Raw genomic sequence first — 24,130 nt, 5'->3', positions numbered from 1 at the left:
TGACAACAGCAATCCGCAAGCACTGGAAAACGGGCATGACAGAACCGCCACTGTCTTTAGGGTGCCAATACGTGGTGATGATGGCAGGGACGATCAAAGCTGTCACATGCCTGTATAGGCGCCTGATCTCGGAGGTTATATCCCCGCTGCTGTCCCTGAAAGCAAAATGGGAGGCAGACTTGCGGACGGAGATCCCTGATGAGGCATGGGCTAGCATAGTGGAACGGGCCCGGAATGGGACGCGCAACGCTAGGTTTCAGCTGGTGCACTTCTATGTCCTGCATAGGGCTTACCTGACTCCTGACAAACTGCGTAAATATTTCCCGACCCATCCAGCGACCTGCCCGAGGTGCCCAGCGGACCTGGCTGACTTCCACCACATGTTCTGGTCCTGTCCGGACTTAGGTCCCTTCTGGCAGGAGGTAGTGGATTGCCTGAGGGAGGTTACGGAGAGGGACTTGCAACTTACCATGGCACACTGCATCCTACATTAGTTCCCACACACATCAAAGAACAAAATCACTAGCAAGTTTCTGGATCTGGGCCTGCTTTTAGCGAAACGTACCATAACATCCCAATGGAAAGCTAGTAGGGGCCCCACTGTGGAAAGGTGGAAGGATGAACTTAGAAGATGGGCCTGATGTGAGGGGGAGCTCCGGTTGCAGGCTGCACTTCGAGCGGGCACTGACACTGCTCTGGAGAAGGGCAGGGCATGGGAAAAAATGGTCTTAGACCTCACACTTGCAGATCTGGATGATGTAGACACCCCCGCGCCTAGTCCTGAACCGGCGACGTCGCCGCCTGGGGTGGCGCTCGCCTAGCCTCACTCCCTTGTTTCCTTACTTCCTACGTGATGACTGACAATTTTTGTGGATTCCTACTGCTAGTATGATTACGGTCTGGTTTGATCGGGGTGGATGCAAGCTCGCACTGGTGGAACTCTGGCACGCCTGGGGGGGGGTGGGGGGTGAGGAGGGGGACGGAGGGGGTAGGACTGGGGGGGGGGTTGGTAGAGTTGGGCGGATAAGGGGTTGTTGTTTAGAGAGGGAGGGGAGGGGCTAGCAGGGTTGTTCAACAATTGTGGAAATGCGGGGGGGGGATGGGAGGGCTGAAAAGCAGCCCTGCAATTTTCTGAACTACTGGCGGTCACTGCACCATGCTGTCTTCACCAGATCATAACTTTCTCCATTCCTGAATTGCGCCGCTCGACCTCCGGGGTGTGAGCTAAATGGCTGTGTGACTAGTGACTTGGAAATTTCTAGATAGGACAGACAACGGTGGAAATGATATATGTGACCTGCTTGTACAATGTATATTGCTGCAATAAAAAGATATGTACAAAAAAAAATGGTAGTAGGGCATACACAAACTAGCCTGAGGCCACCCCACATTAATGGTGAAAAACTTCTTTATGTCCCAACCGTTACCTATTTAGGCATACTGTTTGACTGTAAAGGCACATGGTCATATCCGATCAAGGTGAGAAAGGCTCGGATTGATCAAACTATACAAGACCTTTTTAGATATGCAGGGAAGTAGGGCTCTAAACCATTCAATGTCACGATTAATATTTATATTGAAAACTGTTGCACTATTGTGACATATGGAGCTGGGGTCTGGAGAAATTGTGACACTTCCAGTTTACAGGTCAGTGAAAATGTGTTACTGAGGAAGGTTTTTGTTTGTACTTATTAGTCTCCCATTATTTCTCTGTCACACAGAGCTAGGCTTACGGAACTTGGAAGATTGTATCAAGCAGCCCCGCTTAAGCTATAGCATTCCATCAGGTCTAAACATGAAACTCTTCTAAACCAGGAAAGAATTAATGATTGCTTACGCCTTGATAACACTCATAGTATCCCACGGCTGAGCTATGCCAAAGACAAGTTGTTAGGGAGAGCAGATTGCTTTTACAAGCATGAGAACAGTACCACTTGTAGCATCGTCCCCAGCCTGGGTACCCACCAATGATTACGCCACATACAGAGCTTAGTTTTACACGTCCTTATTCGTCTGCATGTAACTATAAACTCTACATTCTAAACCAGCCTTCAGTGCATTCTGCTCTAACACTTACGTCACAGTCTGTGGAGTCCATCAGGAGCCAATAGGGTTCCATCATTTCTAACTCACAAGACATTACACCACTGTTCCTAAATACCAGTTAAAACAAGATTTTATAACCATATGCAAAAGGCGCAAAGAAAGCTTAGTGATGGGAAAGAAGAGGGTGTCTGTTTACGCCCCACAAGTAACCAGAGACTCAATGGAACCCTATCTCCTGTTTCCATTTGAACACTGTCAAATTTTTGATCTGATAAGGTTCAGGTTTAATTTAGCCCACTTTTTGGTTTCGTAGCCTAGCAATGTATATCTTGACTCTGACCTTAAACTTTGCCCCTGTGACCTATGCTCAGTGCAGTCTACGCTGCACTTTTTCTTTTTTCTTAAACTGTATGCTGTACCAAGGAAATCATTTAAATGTCACTGTTTAGGTCTATAAATTTCAGAAGATGCAGACCTTCCCTATTTTATTTACAGCTTTTACAGATGGACTATAGTTGTATCATGGTTTATAAATGTATTTCTGCAGCTGTAAGAATGAGGAGATTCGTGGGGAAGTAAGTACTTTAATGGTGATGTACTTGTGGCGATCTTGAGCATCCCTTTCATACTTTTTGTTTATATTTGCATAAGTCCCCTTGTGGTTTTAATTGTTGAGACGGGATGGATGGGAAATATTGACTGTATTTGAATTCCCTATGTTTACATCTTCATAAGGCACTTCGGGCCAGATGTAGGTAAATCTCATTTACCGATTCATAAATACCGAATTTTACCGATTCGGTATTAATGTAATAATTCGGTATTTTTTACCGAATTGGTAAGATTCAGTATTTATCGATTCGGTAAATACCGAATCGGTATTTGCTCTTGAATCCTATGGGCCTTGAAGCCCATAAGATTCAATAGCAAATACCGAATCGGTATTTACCGAATCGGTAAAAATACCGAATTGCAAAGGGGGACAGGGTGTCACTTTGACACCCTGTTGCACCCCTGTAACTGGCTTGTGCGCCATGTGGCACACATACATGCCCTTAGGGCATGTCTATGTGCCACATGGCACAGGTGTACATGCACAGATGGGCATGTACACAGGGATTCAGTATTTACCATGCAATTGTATTACATGGTAAATACCGAATCCTGAAAGGCCTGTAGCACTGTTCAAAGTGCTACCTACATCTGAAAACACAGATTCGGTAATTTTACCGATTGGTAAATTTAACGATTCGGTAAAATTTACAGAATCGGTAAATTTACCGATTCTGTAATTTTACGGATTCGGTATAATTACCAATTCGGTAAAATTACCGAATCTGTATGTTTTTCAAAGCCCTACATACCAATGTCCAAATACCGGTCGGAAAAGGCCGAAAATCTGTATTTTCGGCCGTTTCCGACCGGTATTTGGTCACCTACATCTGGCCCTTCATGTCCTAATCATTGAGGAAGGTGCTTTTATGATTGAAATACTGTGTAGATATATTATTTTCCACAGGAAAACAAATGTGTGTGATGCAGTCAGTCAATCAGTCAAAGATCTTTATTCGGATTTAGGTAACATCCATAAAAGTACATAAAATCACAACAATCATCCAAAACACTAATACCACAATCTAAAATCACATAATAAAATCACATAATTCGCCATGATATATGTTTAAAAAAGTACAAATGACTGCATGGATAAATATATCAATAATTTTAGAGCACACAATGATATACACAACAATTAAGACAGTGCAGAAATTAATGTCAGTAATATGTGCAAAAAGCAGCTACTTGTGCAAAATAAGCAATGTGCAAACTAAGCAAATGGTAGTGCAAAAACTTTTCACGCCATGTTCAATGTCACTCTTGAGCGGGCAGCAGCTTTGAGAAAACAACTGACTCTAAAAATTACTTCGTCAGAGCCCAACCTCAGTAGATCACCAAGGGCTAAGTTAAAATCCAGCTGGGCAGTCTTACGAAAATATGGCATTAAAAAATGTTTAGTATATTTTACATAAAAGCCACAAAAAAGCATAAAATGTAAAAGGCTTTGTTTCCCGCCATGGTTACAGGGACAGTTTAGATTTCCTAAATTTCTGTTAAAGCCTATTGGGAAGCATAATAGGTTTTTGATGCTCCCATCCCTGAACCGAAACAACAGGCTCCTGTTCCATTTACTCATCTTTCTACATAGGTAGCCTTGGGGCAGGTCATAAGGCCTGTCACTAGATACCAAGATGGTTATGTACCTTATAGTGGCCGGTTTTACAAGCTCTATCTTTTCCCTTTAGTTGTTATAAAGATTATACAGAGCCTTTTTTATTAAATTTTTGTGTGTGCGGTCTATTGTGTGGGGAGATATAAATAAATGACCCTGCTCCACACTCGCTAGACTTTTTTCCACCGCCCCAAGCCATGGTATATGGCTGGCCCGCTCACATTTTAGACAATCCATAATGATGTCACGGGTCAGTAACGCAGCTGGATTCATCCATATTTTCAACCAGAACAGAGCGGGTCTAGATCTTATAAAATCCTCTGTATACTTAAGGCTCAGTTCTCGGTGGCACACAAAAGTTGGGACAGAAATAACCCCCCCCAAGATCTTTCTACAGAACTTATTCTCCACCGTCTGTATATTGGTGCAGTTCGTGTAACCCCACACCTCAGCGCCGTAGGTTCCTGTAGGTAAGCATTGAGTCTTATAAATTTGTAACAATGATGTAATAACCTCAGCGTGTAGGGTTTGGCGAAGGGAGGTTACAGAGTTTATAGCTTTGCCCAATTTATTTCTCCCCAAGGCAACATGGGGTTGCCATGAGCCAGAGTCAGCGAACAACAGGCCTAGATATGGGCAAGTGCTTGTGCTTTTTAAAACATTATTCCCTGTCAAAATTTGATTAGTCTTGTGTTTTTTTGGGCCACAGCACATTATGAATGATTTGTTAAAGTTTGTGCAGAGACCAAGGTCTGCCATATACGTAACGAAGCCAGAAATTAAAATTCGCAGTGCATTAGGTGTGCGGGCCATAAGGACCTCATCATCCGCGTAGAGGAGGGCGGGAAGTGGTCTACCATTGACTTGCGGGACATCAGTTGTTAGTTTGCACACAAAACTGCTTAGTTCATTTATATACAAAATAAAAAGCAGGGGGGCCAGGAAGCAGCCCTGTCTGACCCCCCTGCCAATAAAAATATCACTGGAGACTTCACCGAGGGTATTCAGACCGACGCGGGCTCTCAAATCACTATGCAGGTGGGCCAGAAAATAAACCAAAGATTCATCTAAACCATAAATCAACAAAACTGACCATAAACGAGAGCGATTAACAAAATCAAAAGCAGAACTTAAATCCATAAAACCTAAATAAAGGGGGGATTTTTTTGCAATAGTGTACTTTGCCATTAATAGATTTAAGTTTAGGCATTGCTCCACAGTACCCATGTGGCTTCTGAAGCCTAGCTGGCATGGGTGTAGGATAGAATTATCTTCTGCCCAAACTCTAATCCTGTTAAAAAGGACCCTACCTAAAATCTTCAAGGTGTTGTCTATTAAAGATATTGGACTGTAACAGGCAGGGTCCGATCTGTTGCCTTTTTTAAAAATAGGCACGATAGTGCTATTTGACCAAGTTACTGGGGGTGAAGTGCGGGATAAGTGGTTGAAGATGTTACACAGTAATGGCACCCAAAAGTCAGGTTCCGATTTGATTTGGTCAATAGATAGACCGTCGGGCCCAGGGGCTTTGTTCCCAGCGCTTTCTGAAATGGCGTCTTCCACCTCCATTAGAGTAATATTCAGTATAGTTAACGGAGGTGCCCGTGGGGTTAGGTGGGGCCTCATAAATTTTCGAGAAGGGATCCACCCACACATCCCCTGGGATATTACAATTTATGGGGGTGATATTTGTTCCTAGTGATCTTAAACTCTTAACTTCGCTTCAAAACCCAGTGACGTCCCTCAGAGACGCAAAACGCACAAGGGAGTCCCAATGATCTCTTAATAGCTCCTCTGATCTTATTTTAAGGGTATGCTTATAACTAGCCCTCAGTCTCCTCACAGCAGACTGATCTCGTGGGACCGCTGTGAGGGCAGCCCTTAATTCCCGGTTGGCTTTAGAACATAAGGAGTCGAACCACCTCGGTTGTGTATGATTGGTTACTCGGGCTGGTTTAGAGATCTCTTTTTTTATAGCCTTACAGAGGCCCGTAAAGGCCTCGATGATAAAATGTTCAGGACTGTCGGTGGATAGACAGACTGACACTAGTTGGGGGTGCTTTTGAATGGTGCGAGTTAAAACTCCCTTGTTATCAACCCCCCGCCAGACCACCCTAAGTTTGTCTGTGAATGCCGCTAAGTTTTGTGCCCCAATTTCTCTCTTGTTTCCCTGTCTTTTAATGGATTTAAGGCTAATTAAAATCGGATAGTGGTCACTATAGGGAACGTTTACAACCTTAGCCTTTAATAGCAGGTCTCCTAAAAGAGAGGATATAAATACATAGTCTATTGTAGTTGAACATCCTCGCCCTACATAGGTTGCCACAGGTTCTTCAGTCCCAGTAGTATTTGCCATCTCCATAGCATTAACTAAATCACGTGAGGCTAAATGGTCAAGCAGTTCGGCTCCTCTTTTACAGCTAGGGGTTCTTGGGTAAATATGAGCATTAAAATCACCCCCTATACAGATGCCGTCAAAATTGCCATATTTGTGACCATCAACAATTTTATCAATAAAATCAAATAATCTTATAAAATTGGCGTTGGGATGAGTTGTGAAATCATTGTTATAAAAATTGATTAGGCATAGCTTTATCCTACTAGTGTATATCAACGCCTGAAAGTTCTTATCATTAACAGGTAATGTTTCAATTTTAACTCCTGCCATTATCTTGGCCCAAATAGATAGTCCCCCACTTGGACGGCCAAAGGCCGGGGTCGGTACAATCTGATTATAACAGCTGTACCCTTCCTGAAGTAGGGGACTGATACACCAAGTCTCCTGGAACATCAGGACATCGAAATTAATAACCCACTCTGTCCACTCCTTAATTTGTGTTTTAGCTTTAAGACCAGCGATGTTCCAGCTCATAATGGTCAGGTCGTCGGTGGATGTGGGGGTATTGATGCCCTGGAAAGATGTTAGATGTGTAGTTGGTGATGTGAGTACTCCTGAATCATTGGGGGCCATTACATTAAGGCAAATTGGCGGTTCAGCTATGGAATCAATTATGTGTGGCTGGTCGTTAAGTGTTATATCAAGGAGAGTAGAAAGTAGTGGTCATTCAAAACTGCTCAACTCAGATAAAACACTAAATCTATTAAACAGGGGATAAAGTGGTGGGGCTTGATTAAATGATCTCTGGGGGGACCTATAAAAGTAGCCCAATGAGAGTGGAGTTATAACAGTTGATGGGCCAGGGTGGTTGTTGTTGTTAAGAATGTATTTGGCTGTGCCAGGGTGGCGGAAATTAATCACAATGCAGTCGCCGTTAATGTTCTTAAATAAGGGACCAACCCAACTTACTCGGCGTGCTGACAGAATTTCATTGGAAATGTCATGGCCTACCCTTTTGTGTTTGCATAGCCAGTCTATACATTTGTTATTTAACTGGACCCAAGACTCACCTTGACCTTCTTTAAGTGGTGGGGCACCTGCTAAGACTATGACGTATGGGCATGCATCCGGTGGTAAGTGCAGGGCAGGTCCCTGAGATTTTATGAACCTGGTTGTCGCAGCGGGCCCCTTATCAGGGGCAGTGGTAGTAAATGCCCCTGATTTGGGGATATCTGGAGTGGGAACACCCTTTGACATGCCGCTAACCGTGCTGGTGGTGGTATTGGAGGGCCCGGCTGCCACGTCCGAGTTGTGCTGTGGTTTCGTGGCAGTTGGGATTTTCCCTCCAGTATTACTCCTAGGTGCAGCAATAGGTGTAGGTATGCTACTACTGGGAGTCTTCGGCCCTTCACCCATGTTAACCTTACAGGCAGACTCCATGTCTTTCAATAAACGATCTCCCCTCAATAGGTCTAGACTAATCAACCCCTTCCTTTTTGCGTCTTCCTTTTTTACAAGATTTTCCAACCTGTCCAGTCTTTTAAAAATAGTATTAAATTGCTTGATCATTTGACTTTCCATTTGTTTAAAAATAGTGTCTACAATGGTCTCAATGAGATTCCCATTAGTCTTTGGTTGGCTGATGCTGTCGAGTAATGACCCAGTCTGTGTACAAGCAGAGGTATGGCCATCATTTACAGGGATTATTGGGGATGCAGCAAGAGCCACGTCGTCATGAAGTGTAGGCTCAATCGTGTCAGCGCCACCCCCGATAGGTCTTTGTTCCCTTTAGTCCACATACTCTGTGGAGTTGGCTGGCTCTTATTACGAAGAGGTTGCTTCCTCTTGTTAACTGTTAGTTTGGAGGCGCCTCTTTTTCTTTTCTCACCTCCAGGCTTGTTACTCGGGGTCAGGGGGACAATTACAGTATGCACAACAGGATCTGGTAAAGAGTCAATAGTGATGGTGGAGCTGCTGCCCCCTGGCAAAAGATCCAGAAAGTTAGCAGGTAAAGGTGATTTCGTAACTATAACCGCAGGTGAAAGCGGGGGGGCATTATTAGGGTTTGCCAATGGTGTCTCAGGGTGTGTACCTGCGAGACCCATTGACATTCTCCTCTCGGTATACGCAATTTCGTTTGTTACCATGTTGAAAGCGTTTTCCAACATGCTTTCCAGAGAAGGTTGGAGAACTAAGGGTCTTTCAGGAACTTGTACCACGTTGTTGATATTACGTTTCACCATTGTGGGTGTTAGTAGATCAGCCTCACCTGTTTACAATAACTTAGGGGGGTGGCCCAGCCCAGCCTCTTCTGGCCTCTGAGGGCCTAAGAGGGCCCGCCATTTGCCCGGGCTTAGCCCGGCGGTCGCCCGCGTGCGTCCCGCGACGCGGAGGGAGCGTCTGTGTTTTAGTAGCGCCTCCGGGCGTGCTGAGGGCAGGAAGTGCCCGCAAAGCTCCCTGGGAGCTGTAGTCTCCAGCCGCTAGATGGCGCGGAACAGCAGCGGCGAGACCACAGCGTATGGCACCCAGGAGCAGGTATCCGGACCAGCGGGCCAGCAGGTAAGATCTCCGGCCACAGGATAAGCTGAATGCAGTTTACTGTTGATTTTATGTAAAGATCTTTTATGGTTTTAGACTAATAAAGATTGATATGATTACAACCAAAAACAATAGTGCAGCATCCTTGGAAACCGCCTAATGCGCACTTCACCAGTACATTTTTCCGACAAAGTAAGATAACTTCGAAACGTGAAAGGCGAGCAGGAACACCATCAAACTGGGACGTTAAATCAAACTTAAAGACGAACAGTAATATGTGTCATGTTTTCTTTTTTATAACAAATTTAGATTTGCTTTGAAACCACCAAATATGCTAAAAATACAATTGCATTGAATTTACACAATATAACCAGCCCTGATTCAATAACATCCCCAATCCATAGTATGCCCCCCCAGCTTCCTCATATTTTGTCATACTTCCTGTGTCAACCTCGAGCAACGAAAATAGATTTTTCAAGCCCTTCTTTCCATTAGGGTCAGGGCATTGGGGAAGTTCCATCATCTAGCAATGTCCAGGGCCCATCTCCTCAATAGCTGTCTAGCAGCTCCACCGCATATCAGCCATGTTGCTCAGGTCTCAGCGATCAGGGGAACCAGTTTTGAGATTATTAGATTTGATAAGATTATATAGCGCTGGCTAGACCCAGAGGTAACAGAGTGCTTAACCAGAGGATTGTTGCATTACAAGGTACATCTCAAAAGAGTTTATATAGCGCTGGCTAGACCCGGAGGTATCAGAGAGCTTTACCAGAAGAACTTTGTGTTACTAGCTACATCAGTTACCATAGCATATTAACATAGTAAAGTACAGTAAACAAACAACGAGGTTGAAAGAATTCGTAGGAAAAGAGGGGAGGAAGGAGCCATAGCAGGGAGACGAGGAAGAACTGTGCCCAATGTCCGGCTGGGTAGGTGACGACTGAGTGGGAAACCAGGGCCAATCTTCTCATTAGCTGTATAGCAGCTCCATCTCAGGTCTCAGCATTCAGGATTAAAATAGCTTAGACACGAAGGTATCAAAGCATTTTACATGACATCCTTATTGTTCCAAAATTACATCAGTTACAGGTTACAACGGTTTCAGGGAGAACATATAGAGATCTTTGAGGACGAGGTCAGAGGAAACACAGAGGCGTAAGCGGTGGGGTAACAGGGTAGGGGGAGATACAACAGAAAGACGAAGGGAAAACTCTGCCCAAAGTATATCCCTCTTACTTTTCAATTAACGATAATTTAGCCACAACAAAAATGATGACAGGTCTTAAGGAGCTGTTGGTTGAAAGGTAAGTGGATGTTAGGGTTATGAGATTTATATAGAGCTGGCTAGACCTGAAGGTATCAGAGCGCTGTACATGAGGTTCCAAAAAGTTACAAAATTCACATCAGTTAAAAAGTTACATCAGTTACTGGTAAAACATTTAAAGAAAATAGATGAATCACATATTCAGTGTCATGATGGGTGAACCGAGTGGGGAGGATGGTGGGAGAGCATCCCTAGCCTTGCTGGTGTAAGCTTGAAGAGCCAGTCCATGTCCAACCATGCCCAACAGATCAAGAAATTGCTTCAAAACCCCAGAGAGCTCACTGCATGTCTGTCATAGATAGGACCGGGCATGTCCAGATAACATGATAGAAGTCAGCTGGTGCCTAAGAAAAACAAAAGCAAGACAGATTGGGAATCCTGCCAGGCTGGTATAAATGCATCGAGGCAAAATGCAAATAGTTCAATTAAATCAGCCGAAGGTGCATGGAAATAGCCAACCTTGCCTGGGTGCATCTTGGTCTCTCCCATTCAGCCTCTTCGAGCTCATCCACCCAGACCTCCCAGCAGAGTCGGAACTTGTCAAAACCATGTGGATAGTTCACAATGAGTGTTCTATAAACCTGGGATATTGCACCTCTACCTATATGACCCATCAGCAACTTAGTCTCCAGGGGGCGGAATTCCGGTATCTCAATGTCTGGGAGAACGACAGTCAACAGTCAGTGGCGAAGCTGCAGGTATTCATGAAATTGTGTGTGATTAAGCTTATAATGATTCTCTTGGTCTTGAAAGGACAAAATATGTTGTCCCACCCAAACATCTCCGAGGACTGCAATGCCGATCATGACCCACTTATGGAAGCCCTCTAGACCAGCGGAGTCAGCGCCCCCTCCATAGGGGAGTCAACACCGTCAATCACAATCACAATGCAGGGTGCCAGCGAAGGAAATCATATGAGTGATATCAGGCAGGCAGCTGGGCAGTGGATCACCACCATACAGCAGGCCCAGAATGCAGTCAAAACTTTAAAAAGAGAGTTCCCTTGGTATGTTGGATCATTCCACCCACTGCTAAGCCAGTTGATCAATTGGGAGGCCAGGTAATAAAAGTGGAGGTCCACCATTTCCAGCCCATAGTCATCTGGAGACTAATCGACCATTGGAAAATGCTATTCGGGAGTGACCACCCAACCAAAGAAAAAAAAGGACGGTAGAGCTGAGCTTGTGAAATCAACTTGAGGGATTTGGAGCAGAAAATGTTGGAATATATATAGAAAATCGGGGACAATAATCATTTTGAAAAGGGCAATAAGTCCCATCACATGCACTATATCTGGATATCACTTTTCATTTTGGGCACCAACAGGGCTAAATTGAGGTGCTGCATGGGGTCAGTACGCAGGGACATATGAAATCACAGGTATTTAAAGGAGAGGAGTCGCACCAGAATACTGGTTTGCCACATTTGAGTGCTGGAATCTCCCCCAATTGGAATCAGTAAAGACTTGGAGGTGTTTCATGAAGGCCAGAGGCCTTGCCGAATAAGGTAAGGAGTTCGAAACATTGAGGCCCTGAGGTGTAGGCGTGTATCAGAAACAACAGAACGTCATCAGCATATATAGGGATTCTCTCCTCTGGACCTCCATCCCACAACCACACACTAAGCTGAGCATCACAGTGGATGAGGCGTGCCAAGGGCTGAATCACAAGGGCAAACAGTAACAGGGACAAGGGAAAACCCTGACTGGTACCTCACTGGATAGGGAAACAATCCAACAATGAGCCGTTGACCCATGATAGAGCTTCAAAAAGGCGCATCATGTATGTACCCAGTCCAGCACGCTCAATGGCAGCCTCAAGAAAAGACCAATCCACGGTGTTAAACGCCTTTTCAAACTCTAAAAGAAGGAGCGCAACTTGGGGATGGGGAACACCAAACCAGGAGAGTGCCACCTGATCCCTACGGTTGGAGTGTCATGTGCTGCAACCATCATTAGCCATGATAGACATAAAAATTGAGGGTCCGTGAGGTACCAGGCATTAAGGCGCTACACACGAATCATGGTCCGATCAGCAGCACCTAAGGTCCTGGTCAGGGGGGGTGATCTGATTTCCTTCTCGGAAGTATGGCCACGCAGTACACCTGGTACACATCCGTGGCCGGCAGTAGGAAGAGGTAAATGTGAGAGTCGGTTTTGTGCACGGCCGAAATGTGGGTATATACTCGATCCCGCAGATGTCATACCCTCCTAACGTTGCAGAGACCCAACGCATCCATCCAAGCTGAGAGTTGGCACAAGCAGGAGTCTCATGCCTGAATAAGGGGACCATTTGCATCGAGGTTAGGATTACACACCACCTTAAAGTCACCACCAATGATGGAGACACCCATTGGCAGACCCGCAATCAGGGTAGACAAGAACGAAAACGTCCCCACTGGTGCTTGATTATGTAAGTAAACGGTGATGAAATTGTACTGACTGCACTCTAGAAGACCCTCCCAAGCCACATAACACCCTGGAGGATCACCCTAAAAGTTGCAGACCATCAAGGGGAAGGCCTTATGAAGCAGAATATCCACACCTAGTGAACCCTGACTGAACCCTGCATGAAGCACTCTGTCATGCCCATACCTCAGAAGAAAGGGACAATGTGAGCCTAACAAGTGAGTCTCCTGAAGCATGAGACCTGAGTGGTGAAAACGTTTGGCAAATCTCAGCTGTGCGCCTAATGCGGTCCAAGAGGCCATTCACACCCCATGAAATTAATTTAAATGAGGGCATGGCGGTCGAAGATGAGCACTTGAACCAGAACCTAGGGGTGACCCGGTGTAGAGAAAAAAGACCCATAAATGTGTGTAGGGGGGTGCCAGACTGAGTGAGTCACATGTGAAGTGTGGTGCAGGCACAAAAGAATTTGGTGGTAAATACAATACAAGCCTACAACAACTACCCAAACAACAAACCATTCCCTTTGATTTCCCAGACCTCCCCACCCCTTACTTCCACCTCTGTCGCCCAAACTGGACCTCAAAGGTGATAAAAAAAACCAAAAAGAAATGAAAAGCAAAAAATGAAGCATATGGTGAGTGCAGGAAGCTCAACAGGCTCCCATCTAAAAGGACACTCTGCCGGAGAAGGCTAAGATAGATGCAATATACAATGATCGTGAGTTTATCCCATTCTTCGTGGGGTACAGCCACAGTTCATATAGTCTCTGGAGCAGGGTAGTCAGTCTGAGAGGCCTTCCTGTCATCTGGATGTGCTGGTGAGGCCCCACCCAGACAGCCCTCGGGCCCGCTGTCTTGGACGTAGAGGGCTCTGACTTTGTGCCTGAAGAATCCCTCCAGCTGCCATCACGATGGGGAGGCTTGTATGAACAGGTCTGCTGCCCCCACTGAGGCCTCTGGAGGTGCCCTGCAGCAGCTCTGCATGGTCCGCCACGGGATCTAGTCGGTCCGAAGGGGCGTGCGGGTAATGCCTTTTCTTAACACATTCCCATGCCTACTCATGAGTCTTGAAGAAAAAGGACTTAGAGTTGAAGAGGACAATTAAGTTTTGTCAGGAAGAGGAACATATATTGAAGAATCAATGACCTGAGATTTTGCTTGTCCTCTCTGTAAAGGAGCGACGGAGCTGCTGCACCGTCCTTCTTTAGTCAGGAAATAGCATAATACATGGAAATTGAGCTCAGTTTGCCCAGGGGCCTCTCTGATGATCGCACATCCTCCCCTCGTTACCTGGCGAATAAATTGAAATTGTCCGGAGGCTCGCGACCTTCTCACAATGCGGAAAAGTTTCTGCTTGAGCCCCCGTCTTCAAAAGGGAAAGATCGATGGCGCAATCCTTCTCAGGCAATGCGGTGAGAATCTGGAACTCTCTTCCCCATTGCTCTGTGCCACCTCCTCTACCCGGATCTTCAAAGCTGACCTCAAATCTCTTCTCTTCCAAAGACATTTTCAGCACTAATACTTTCATTCTCATGCCCCTCTAGGAAGTTCGCTCTTCATTGTAAATTTGTATTTCTTCCTGTACATTCCTCACCCCTGCATGCTGTGTTGGATTTTTTTGTTTGTGTAACCTTCATTTTAAGTCTCCTGTTTATCTTTGTAATATTCTTTTATGTAACACTTGTCTCTTGTAACGTAACTGGCTCTATTGTACAGCGCTCTGACACCTTCGGGTAATGTCCTCGCTTTATAAAAATGCACTAAATAAAAATAAATAAATACAATAAAAAATCTCTGTCACGGAAGTTAAGGATCCCAGCAATCAAGGGTCACGCTCGGGCCCCGGCCGGTGGGCGAGGGGGGTGCACTGAGCCGGGGGTCTGTCAGCCCCTTCCACCACAAACCAAGACATCAAGGCAACAAGACCGACTCGTGACCCAGCGAAACCAGTCCTCCAGAAATATGTGTCCTGTTTGAATGCTTCTTTTTGTCTTTTGAATTTGTTTTACAGGGGTTTTAGCTTTTTGCACGTTTGCGTGACCTTCTAAGAGTGATTTTCAAGATGCTGCTGAAACAAATGTACCGCAAAAGCATACTTTAGGTTCATCTAACAAACCAAGGCTGTGGATCTGACAGCCGGCCTCTAGAGGGCGTCTTCAGCTCACAATTTGAGACAGGAAGACGCAGCCGACAACGCGCTTCTTTTGCACTGTGTACATGTGAAAACAGATAGCAAACGTTCTTAAAACTGCTAAACTGCGGAAGTAGTACTTCAACGAGGTTTTATCCTCCCTATGACCACGAGGAACCTGTGGTATTAGCACGCATTGTATCATATAACTCCGGTTTATTCGATGTTCATTAATTAATGTGCTTTGTAATATACTATTTTTCATCCTATACACGCTTATTGCAGGCAGGTGTTTAAGTATGGTGTCTATGGCATTGCCTACTTCCTGATATTTTGAATTGCCTTCCTGCCCAAGAAGGGATTTAATTGCTCTTACTAAATTAATATGTGTTTTTATCATAACATTATTTGCACATGACCTTGATGAAATCTGACCAATGTTATTTAATTCGTTTGTAGGTTGTGTGTTTAAAGGTCAACTGATGCAATTTTAGCTGTCAGTCCACAAAGACCGCTCTGCACGAAGACCAATGAATATAATCTTCATGAAATTTGCCGCAATGCTGTTATCCATTTCCTGCATGTTCCTAAATGCATCAAATTCGTTTCTGGTACAAGAAGGTGAGGAACCGCTTGTATTTAATTATATTTATTATTGTTTAAACCCCGACCGTTTTCACACGAGCTTGATGAACTATGCCACAATTGCAATAATCAATTACTTTTGTATTGTGGCTGTCTTTATAAATCTTTCGGGTATTGCCTGCTCATAGACGTCTGGCTTTGCTATTTTGCATAAGAAGCTGTTGAATTGTTTTTATTAATTCAAAAATTTTAAATATTATCTTAATTGGCATTATAATTACGAAATTGTTTTATTGTATGGCTTACAATTGTACAGCTGAAAGAATAAAGGGACTACAACTGCCCTGCGTCCAGAAAAAAATACATTTGTTAATGAATCTGCACCAGAACAGCATATACATACCTTCTTCCACTTAGGTCAAAGGTCATGCAGGTTATTCCAGCATCCCCATGGGCGTCGCTGAACTCAAACACCTGCCTTCCACTTTCAAAATCCCAGACTTTGACCACCTTCAATTTAAAGGAAGAATATGCAAGGTGTGAGCACATGATGTGTGTATGAGGATACTGGCGAGAGGTTATAGTAGAGGGCTGTCTGGCTAATCATTCATTTACTGTGACACATTAATTCAGTACAGAGTAATCAAGTCAGTCGTGCAATCCCCTCTACATGCACAGCATTGCAAATAAACACAACGTGTGCTCGTTGACAAGTACTTAGCGTTCACGTGACAATTTAGGGCATTATGGGTGTTGTAGTTTTCGTTAGCTTCCTTTTATTACACCTGATATAAACAATTTGAATGTTAAAAGTCCAGGGCTAGAAAGAGTGCCTATGCTGATATGTGGTAGGGGTATACTATACACTACATGCATAGATGTATAAGGAGAGAAATTGAGACTTGTCATTAAATAGACAAAGACAAACTTCTGCTTGAGACAGAAGTCATCACATTTGTAGCTCTTTCAATTTATTTTTCATCTGAAGTTCAGTAAATAAAATCATCGGAAAAAGGTGACGAAATAAAAGAAACACTACATGTATTAAAATAATTATTGTACAATAAAAGGCTGTTCGATTGATGACTCAAAAAACATAATAGAGGGATATGAAATGCTGTGATATATGTTGAATGCTTCAGGTGGGGAGACCTTAATCACCCAATTGTTCTAATTTCTAATGTAAAATATCTAATTTAAACCATGTACTATATTTCACATGAACCTCTAGAAAATAACTTTTCCAAAAAGTGCTAAAAGCACATCAGGACTGGTAATCTCGATTCAGGTGCAGACAGGTGTTTGCACCAAACCGGAGATTACAATTTGTGTGTAAAATCCCAAACTTTTTCCCCTCCCAAATTTTCGCCAGGGGAAATACAGCAGCATTTGAGTGGGGAAAATCACACATTCCAAAAGGTGGGGGGCACAGTATGAATATCGCACCACTCACTATTGGTATCACAAAAGAAAAGCACAAGCCCAATGGAATGAGGGCCTCTATGTCCCTGATAGCAAGTGTGTCTCACCATCCTCGTCCAGTCAGTGAACACAGTGCTGAAAGAGAACGGCATCAGGCTCATGCTCTTAAATGCCTTTATGTATTGTCCCTGAAATGACCAACTACCAATAAGCATTTGCAATGCAACAGGTTTCGCATTTGCAAGATTTGAGCTATTGGCATTGAAAATGACAATGCCTTTTATTTATGTGTTTTGAAAACCTGCAAGTAACAACTGTAAGTAAAAAGTCACATAAATAAAGGCAGTCATTTACAATGAATAAAGGTCAAGGTGTATGCAAGACCGATTGCATTGAGCACAGCGCTTGAGTTAACAAACTTCGAGTATTTTAGGCCTCGCCTACGCAGTGCTGAAGCGCTGCTTAGGAAAAAGACCTTTTACAATCAACACAGCTTTGCAGGCAAAAACGTGCACGTGTTGCATTGCTTTCAATGGCAACACGTGCACGTTTGGCGATTCCCTAGTGGGAGCGAGCTTTGGCGCCAAGTGTTAGCAATTATCGCTCCTGGCGCTGCTCGCTCCTGCAAGGGAAACGCTTTCACTTTTGCCGACACTGGCCGAAGTTGACTTCTGAGTCTGCTTGCTTTACTCTGCTGCCCTACTATAAGCAGCACTAAGGTCCGTTGGTTTGCCCCTCTTTAATTATCTGTGAATAGAATCAGATGTCTCCCCGTAAGAAACACCCTTTTCTTCTGCCTTGCAGTATTTTTTTCGTTCTTAACAAAAGCGTTTATGTACCTGCATTATTGGTATCGGCGCCACGTTCACCCGGGGATCAATGCTTGTAAATGTGACGTAAACAGGGCAGCGCTGTCCATTTGTGAAATACAAACACCGAAGGAGGCGGAAAGCAGTCAATGGGCGGGGGCTGGTAAACCCAAGGGGGTGCTTCACAGGGGAACTATAATGCTGAGAGGGTATTTGAGATCCAGTTCTTTAATGAAAACTTTTATTTTCTATTTTCCGTGATGAGCAGACACCACAAGACGCAGTGGTTCTGCGCACCTCAGAGTTTTAGAAATGGTGTCTGCGCTCGCGGTGGGAGGGCACGGCATGTGTTGAGGTCGGTGAGCCTCGGTGATTGTTTGCTTTTGGTCAATTCCCTGCAGGGATGGCTGGCCAAGTGAGACGACGGTGGGTAAGGACGCCATCTTTAAAAATAGTTGTTTGGGGAAAGTACGGCAGCCAGCGACTGATGTCGTACGCCTGCCTGTGTAAGGACTGACTCCTCCCTCTGTATCAATACAGGGTCTGGCCTGTTCGCAAAGTTTACCTAGTCTTTTTTCTCTTTCTTTTCACCAACTTGGCCTCGGCTACACCAGCCTGAGAGCAGCACCGCTGGTGCACACTGCTCAGCCAGGGCCCTCCGGCACGGGCACTAGCCAGCAGACAGGGTGCTGAGAACTTCATCCACTCTTACTGGGGGAAGGGATGGGGGGGGGCTGAAAATAGTAATTTGTCCAATACACACACAGACTAACATGGGACAGCCCCCACCCCCTCTCTGTCTAAGGATACCTCCTGCAGAGATCTCATGCTGCCCCCTCGCCCACCAAACACAAATCATTTACATACTTATGGAGCAGATCCCAAACCCGCTTAAAGCACGCTCCAGCCCGCCATCACCCCACCTCATTAGATCAGGTGACTTTAACATGTCTGACCGGACTCTGGCCCAGGATCAAACCCCTCAAGGCCAGAAACAAGGCCTTAATGTCCTTGCGTTCAGAACATCATCAAAGTGCGTCACCAAACAGAGGACGCCTTGGGTTTATTTATTATTAATTAATTAAAACCATTTAATCAAAAACACTTAGTAATATGTATAAACACGCATTGGCACAGCCAATAGGTCTTGCCTTTGGGACCTTATAACTGTTTAGCCATGCAACAGTTAATGTTGTTGCACCAAGGATATTGTGCTGCATAACTAAATACTTATAAGGTCACAAAAGCGAAACCTATTGGCTATGCCAATGCTTGTTTTATGAGCTATGATACTTTGTGCATTCTTAACTGTAGAGGCCACCCTTGCTTTTAAAATCTAGTTTGGATTAACGTTAGCATTTTGCATATAATTGGGTTTTCAGCTGTGCTTCGGTTCTCACAGTCTCTCTTCTTTCCCTATGATAGGTACAACACGTCCTTGCTCCCCGAAGACTGAGAATTTTTTAAGAATCATGCATTTTGTAAAGTGCCAAAATAACACAGTTTTACGTTGCTGGCGTTTAAAGTAATGGCTAAAATAAATATAAATGAGAGCAGAAGGATTTAGATGTGGTGTGCTGGGCCAAGGGCTGGGGATGAGGTCATGTGGTGTGCTCATTGTACAGACTGTAGAGGTGATGAAAGGTAATCAGTGAACAGAGAAACCCACTTTCTCTTTAGTATAAATGTATCCATCAGAAGCTCTACACACTGTATGTAGGATGGACAACGGGTGCACTGCAGAACATATGCCAGGGCGCAAGAGAAATAAAGCATGTCATTATTCCCACAGGAGCAGTGTGCTCAGAGGCAGCTCATCCACAATGGCGGAGGAGCGTCGTCCCACTGCCTGGAGCAGAGGCAGCTAATGAAAAATAAAACTATGTCATTGTTTTATTTTTCATTTGCCGGCTCTGAGCCAGCTTGCACAGGGAGGTCGGGGCATGGGGATGAGGAGTGCTATGTGCACTCACTAAGTGCGCATATGTGTTTGGCCGGCTGTCTCAGGCCAACCAAAACACACATGCACATTTAGGTTTCTCCAGCTGGGCCGCATTAAACATCCAGGATGGAGAAACCCACACAGACTCCCTAGTCTGAGCAGAGCATTTTTCCAGCCTGCTCAGGCCAGTCCCCGCGCTGCTCTCATAGTATGAGACGGTGCACGGGGACTGCAGGTAGTCCGTGACGCAGGCCCAGTGCTTGCTGGGGCCAGGATGGACGAGGCACGACGTGGGAGGTGGGCAGCAGCTCCTGGTAAGAGATTTTTTGTAATTTTTTTTATTATTAAACTCCCCCTGCACATGCTCCCCCTCCCGCTCTCCTCTGTGCCCCACCCACCCGCTTCACCACCTCTTTATTGTGGCGACTGCCACTGTGTGTACTTCAGTTCTATGCCAATCCAAGGTGCCATTTACTTGAGTATGAGAAGCCGATTTGTAACACTCAGCTATTTGCAAAAAAAGTTAGCATGTGGAGCTTTTCAAGACAGAAAAAAATATTAGCACATGGAGGAAGCGTCTGCAATGAAGCACGGAGTCTGTCCGGCTGGGGGGTAAGGGACTAGGGGAGCATATTTAAAAGTAATAGCACGACATCCATAAAGCGGGCGCCACGCCAACTTACTAGAAAGCTTTGAAGGAAAGCATGTCCTGCATGCACCAAGCGGCAAGACAAAGCGGTTTAAGAACATAGTGCTTGGAGGCTATAATTCAAGCACAAGCAAGAGGACCAGTCCTTATAGGAGGTTCCAAGATGAGACAAGGTGGTACTAAAGAGGGCCTACTATGCCTATTGACCAATGAAAAGCCACAGTTTACAAAGGACAGTGATAGGAGCCAATTGAAAACATGGACGGAAAATGGGCAAAGCTTCAAGTCCATACCTGAATACAGCATGCCTTGCAGTGTAGTGCATGCGCTGCCCAGGCTCAACCTAAAAATGCAAAGAGGGCAGAGTCTGTTTCTGTTTGTGCTGGTTGTATATGAATAGTGCATGAATACCTCCTTTTGTTCCTTTTTTAGATGCTTTGAGCTCAATACACAAAGGCATGTAACAGTATGTTAAAGTAACGCAGGAGTACTTGTTTTTATACTTTTACATGCTATACTTGAAGAAAGAATAGTCTAGCTCTAGGAACCTGCAGCTGACGTGATCTGTATAATAAAAACTATGACCAAATCTAAGTACAGCATTATGCAAATATCATGTTGGGGTTCCACTTCAGTTACAATGGATACTTAATGCAGATGTTTGCAGTTGGTGGGCACCTGCACTAATGGGACTGGGACTTACTTTTCATCACCTGGCTTTGACCCAGAAAAAGAGCACGGGACTGAAAGGCAGAAAAGGGAGAGAGGAGTTACATAAACGTAGAAAAACAGCGAGGAAGGGAGAAAGAAACGAAAAACAGTGCATGAGTGAGATACAGAAAGGTAGCACTGTTTTTCGCAACTATGGCATTTGGTAGGACAGGCAGTGGGCTCCTAAGGAAAACCCTATAAAATCTTATAAAATAACCTTGACAAATTAGAAATTGTGCAAGGAACCGATTGAGCTGCTTCTCTCCTTCTTCTGATATGTCACCAGTCCAACAATTGTGTTCTTAATTATAGGAAATACATTCAGGTGATGACATTTACATGATAAATTGTCTTTATATTCTAACCCAAGATATGTTTCATTTTATCTCCAAATGGCATCTTCCAATGATCCATTACAGTTACAGCCTTTTTTCTCTGCATCATGATTTGTGCTTTGTCATAACTTATATTTAATCTATTTACTTTTATCTAGGCTTCATTGGCCATAGAAAAGATCAACTGAAAGAACAATATGCTACTTCAGCTAAAATTATATGAATTATGCATTAAAACATTTAAGTGTATCCACCATCTTGTCATAAAATGTAATTATATACTCCCTTTTATCTCCTACTTCTACAAATGCCCTTTACAGATAGCCCAATCGCAATGGCGTCAATATTGGATCTGTTGTTTTAGCCGACAGACTGGTATCAGGGCACTGAGGGAGAACCCGATGTTAAACTGTTTTTTCAGGAGGCGGGTAGCCCCCAGGTGGCAACACCTCTGGGTTGGGCTAGGAATCTCTACACACCAAGAGAATGTTTTAGCCATGTTGGGAGTGGGCAGAATAGTGCACTCTGGACTAGCTACACTTTGCAGGAAGGTAACAATAAACATTTGTTATTCAGCGCATTGAGACCCCTGGGTGATAAGTGAGCTTTACAAATACAAGTGTTATGTTATGTTAAGTTAATATCAGGTGGAAGGGGACCTGGTAACTCATTGACTAGCTAGTCACTACATCCTTATAGGTTTGTAGTGGGCATAAAAGTGGCAAACCTGGCACATAGACCCCAGATCCTGTCTGGAGTGGCGAGAGGACTGAGAAGGACGGTGCTGCTGTTCCGTGAGACCAGCAAAGAGAGGCTGCACAAAAACTGGACCGCACCTGCTGCATCTTGGGATAGAAAATAAAGGACTGTTCCTGTTCCACTTGTGGAAAAAACATTCCCTAGCCCCAGACAGAGAAGGGAACTCCAAGAGTCAGCTGGCTGACTCACTGTTACAGCCACAGGGCCATAACAGCCGAGAAGCCTGCTCCTTTGAAAGCCCAGTGGCAAGAAGCCTGATCGCTATTGAATGCTGAGGTGCAGCGTGAGAGAGCAAGCCTCAAAAGTTGCACCCAAGGAAAGAGCCACTGGAGTGCAGTTTAGTCATCCACCATGAAAGTTTCTGTAAGTTAAAGGGAACCACTGGTTTGGATAGAACCATATACCAGGAGACCAGTGGCAACTGGTTTTGTGCTGAACTTCACCCGGACCTCGTGGGACCCCTAAGGCCAAAGTCCTCCCTCCTTGCTCGTGGACCAAGGAGTGGTCAGAGGAAGACCCCCAACTCAGGCTCAGCATCCTCAGCATTACTGAGCATCTTCAGGATCCAGGATCCCTTTCATCAGGATCTCTCTATTGACCTCTATGATGGTTTATCCTTAGGATCTGGAACTGAACTGGAGAATGCTTAAACCACAAGGTATCAGTTCATCCGGACCTCATTGGTCTCTGTGGCTGGCTACTTTTAGGAGTTTGACCACACAATAGTGCCCTTATAGCCATTTTCAAGTTCCTTGTTGTAGCTAATCCTAAACAATGAGTCACGTTAAATTGTAAAGGTTTTTTCCATTTTGTTGAAAACTATTATTTATTGTTTCTTGAAAAAATCATATCTCCAGAACCCTCCAGTGGATTTTTATCACTAATGTGTCTACTTAAAGATAAAAATACAACCTATTGTCAAAGATTGGTGCCTGATTTTTATTGCGTGGATTGGCGAGGGATGGAATGCTTGAATTAATCTCAGCCACTGGCACCCCAATCACCGTTTTCCCCATCTATGCCACCTATGTTTGGACCCTGCTATATGCAAATCAGTCTTGACCCTGTTCCTCATGGTAAAAGTCCTGTTCTGCAGAATGCAATTTTTTAAGAGCTTGACATCTTTGATTATTATCAAGAGTTGGTATGTCCTCCTGGTGCGTAAGACTTATTTTGGGCCTATTGGTCCTAGGAAAGTTGCTACTGGTTGAAGCGAAATAGCACTGGAACACTATTGACTCTAAGAAAGAATCACAGTGGACTCTTGACACTCGAACTACTAGTGAGGCATAACCAGAATGCTACCAATAAGAAAAAAGGGAAATAACCATAATTGCTAAAAGGAGGATTTCTTGGTTCAGGAAACCGCCAAAGTGATACTAGTGCCCCAACCTCAGAGGATGACTGTTGTGTATGTCATATTCTTCCTTTGTGTAGTTAGCGGTAGGAATAAAATGCTTATCTTTTTTCAAGAAAGTGAATATTTGGCTGGACAATGATTTATTGCGACTGCAGCCAATATTTTGAAGTTTGAGTCTGTGTTCACTAATCTATTTCCATACCTCCCCACGAGGAACCCTAAGGTTTCTTGTTCACGCTTACTACTGAGAGTCAAGTGCAGAAGAGGTACTTGGCCCAGTTGCTCAGAATCCATAGTTTGCCGCACCCCAGGACATCAAGAGTTAAAGGCCTTAACCCCCACAGTTGAGCCCAGTGGCCCCTGCAAGCCGAGCAGCTCTTTGAACTGGGTTCTGACATCAAGAAAACCTAAAAAATCACAACGCTTTTTGTTAATCCTGAAGAGTGAAGGTGAAAAGATTCATAACAAATTTACACACATGAAAGAATATCAAAGTTCTCATAGGAAAACCACAAGCAAAACATATCCAAAAGATGACTATA

General features: G+C 44.4%; 1 protein-coding gene across 1 annotated transcript in view; it reads right to left on the bottom strand.

Moving 5' to 3' along the window:
* Positions 1-24,130, bottom strand: part of LOC144771636 (cilia- and flagella-associated protein 337-like) — a 556,113-nt gene that overhangs the window by 209,603 nt on the left and 322,380 nt on the right. Inside the window, exon 17 of the mRNA XM_078656000.1 lies at positions 16,005-16,111. Within this exon, the coding sequence (XP_078512126.1) occupies positions 16,005-16,111 (107 nt within the window). The remainder of the gene's footprint in view (positions 1-16,004; positions 16,112-24,130) is intronic.

Source organism: Lissotriton helveticus, chromosome 8, assembly GCF_964261635.1.
Source record: "Lissotriton helveticus chromosome 8, aLisHel1.1, whole genome shotgun sequence".
NCBI classification, from domain to species: domain Eukaryota; kingdom Metazoa; phylum Chordata; class Amphibia; order Caudata; family Salamandridae; genus Lissotriton; species Lissotriton helveticus.
Note: the sequence above shows the minus strand (reverse complement) of the source record. Positions and strands in the feature narration are given on the sequence as shown.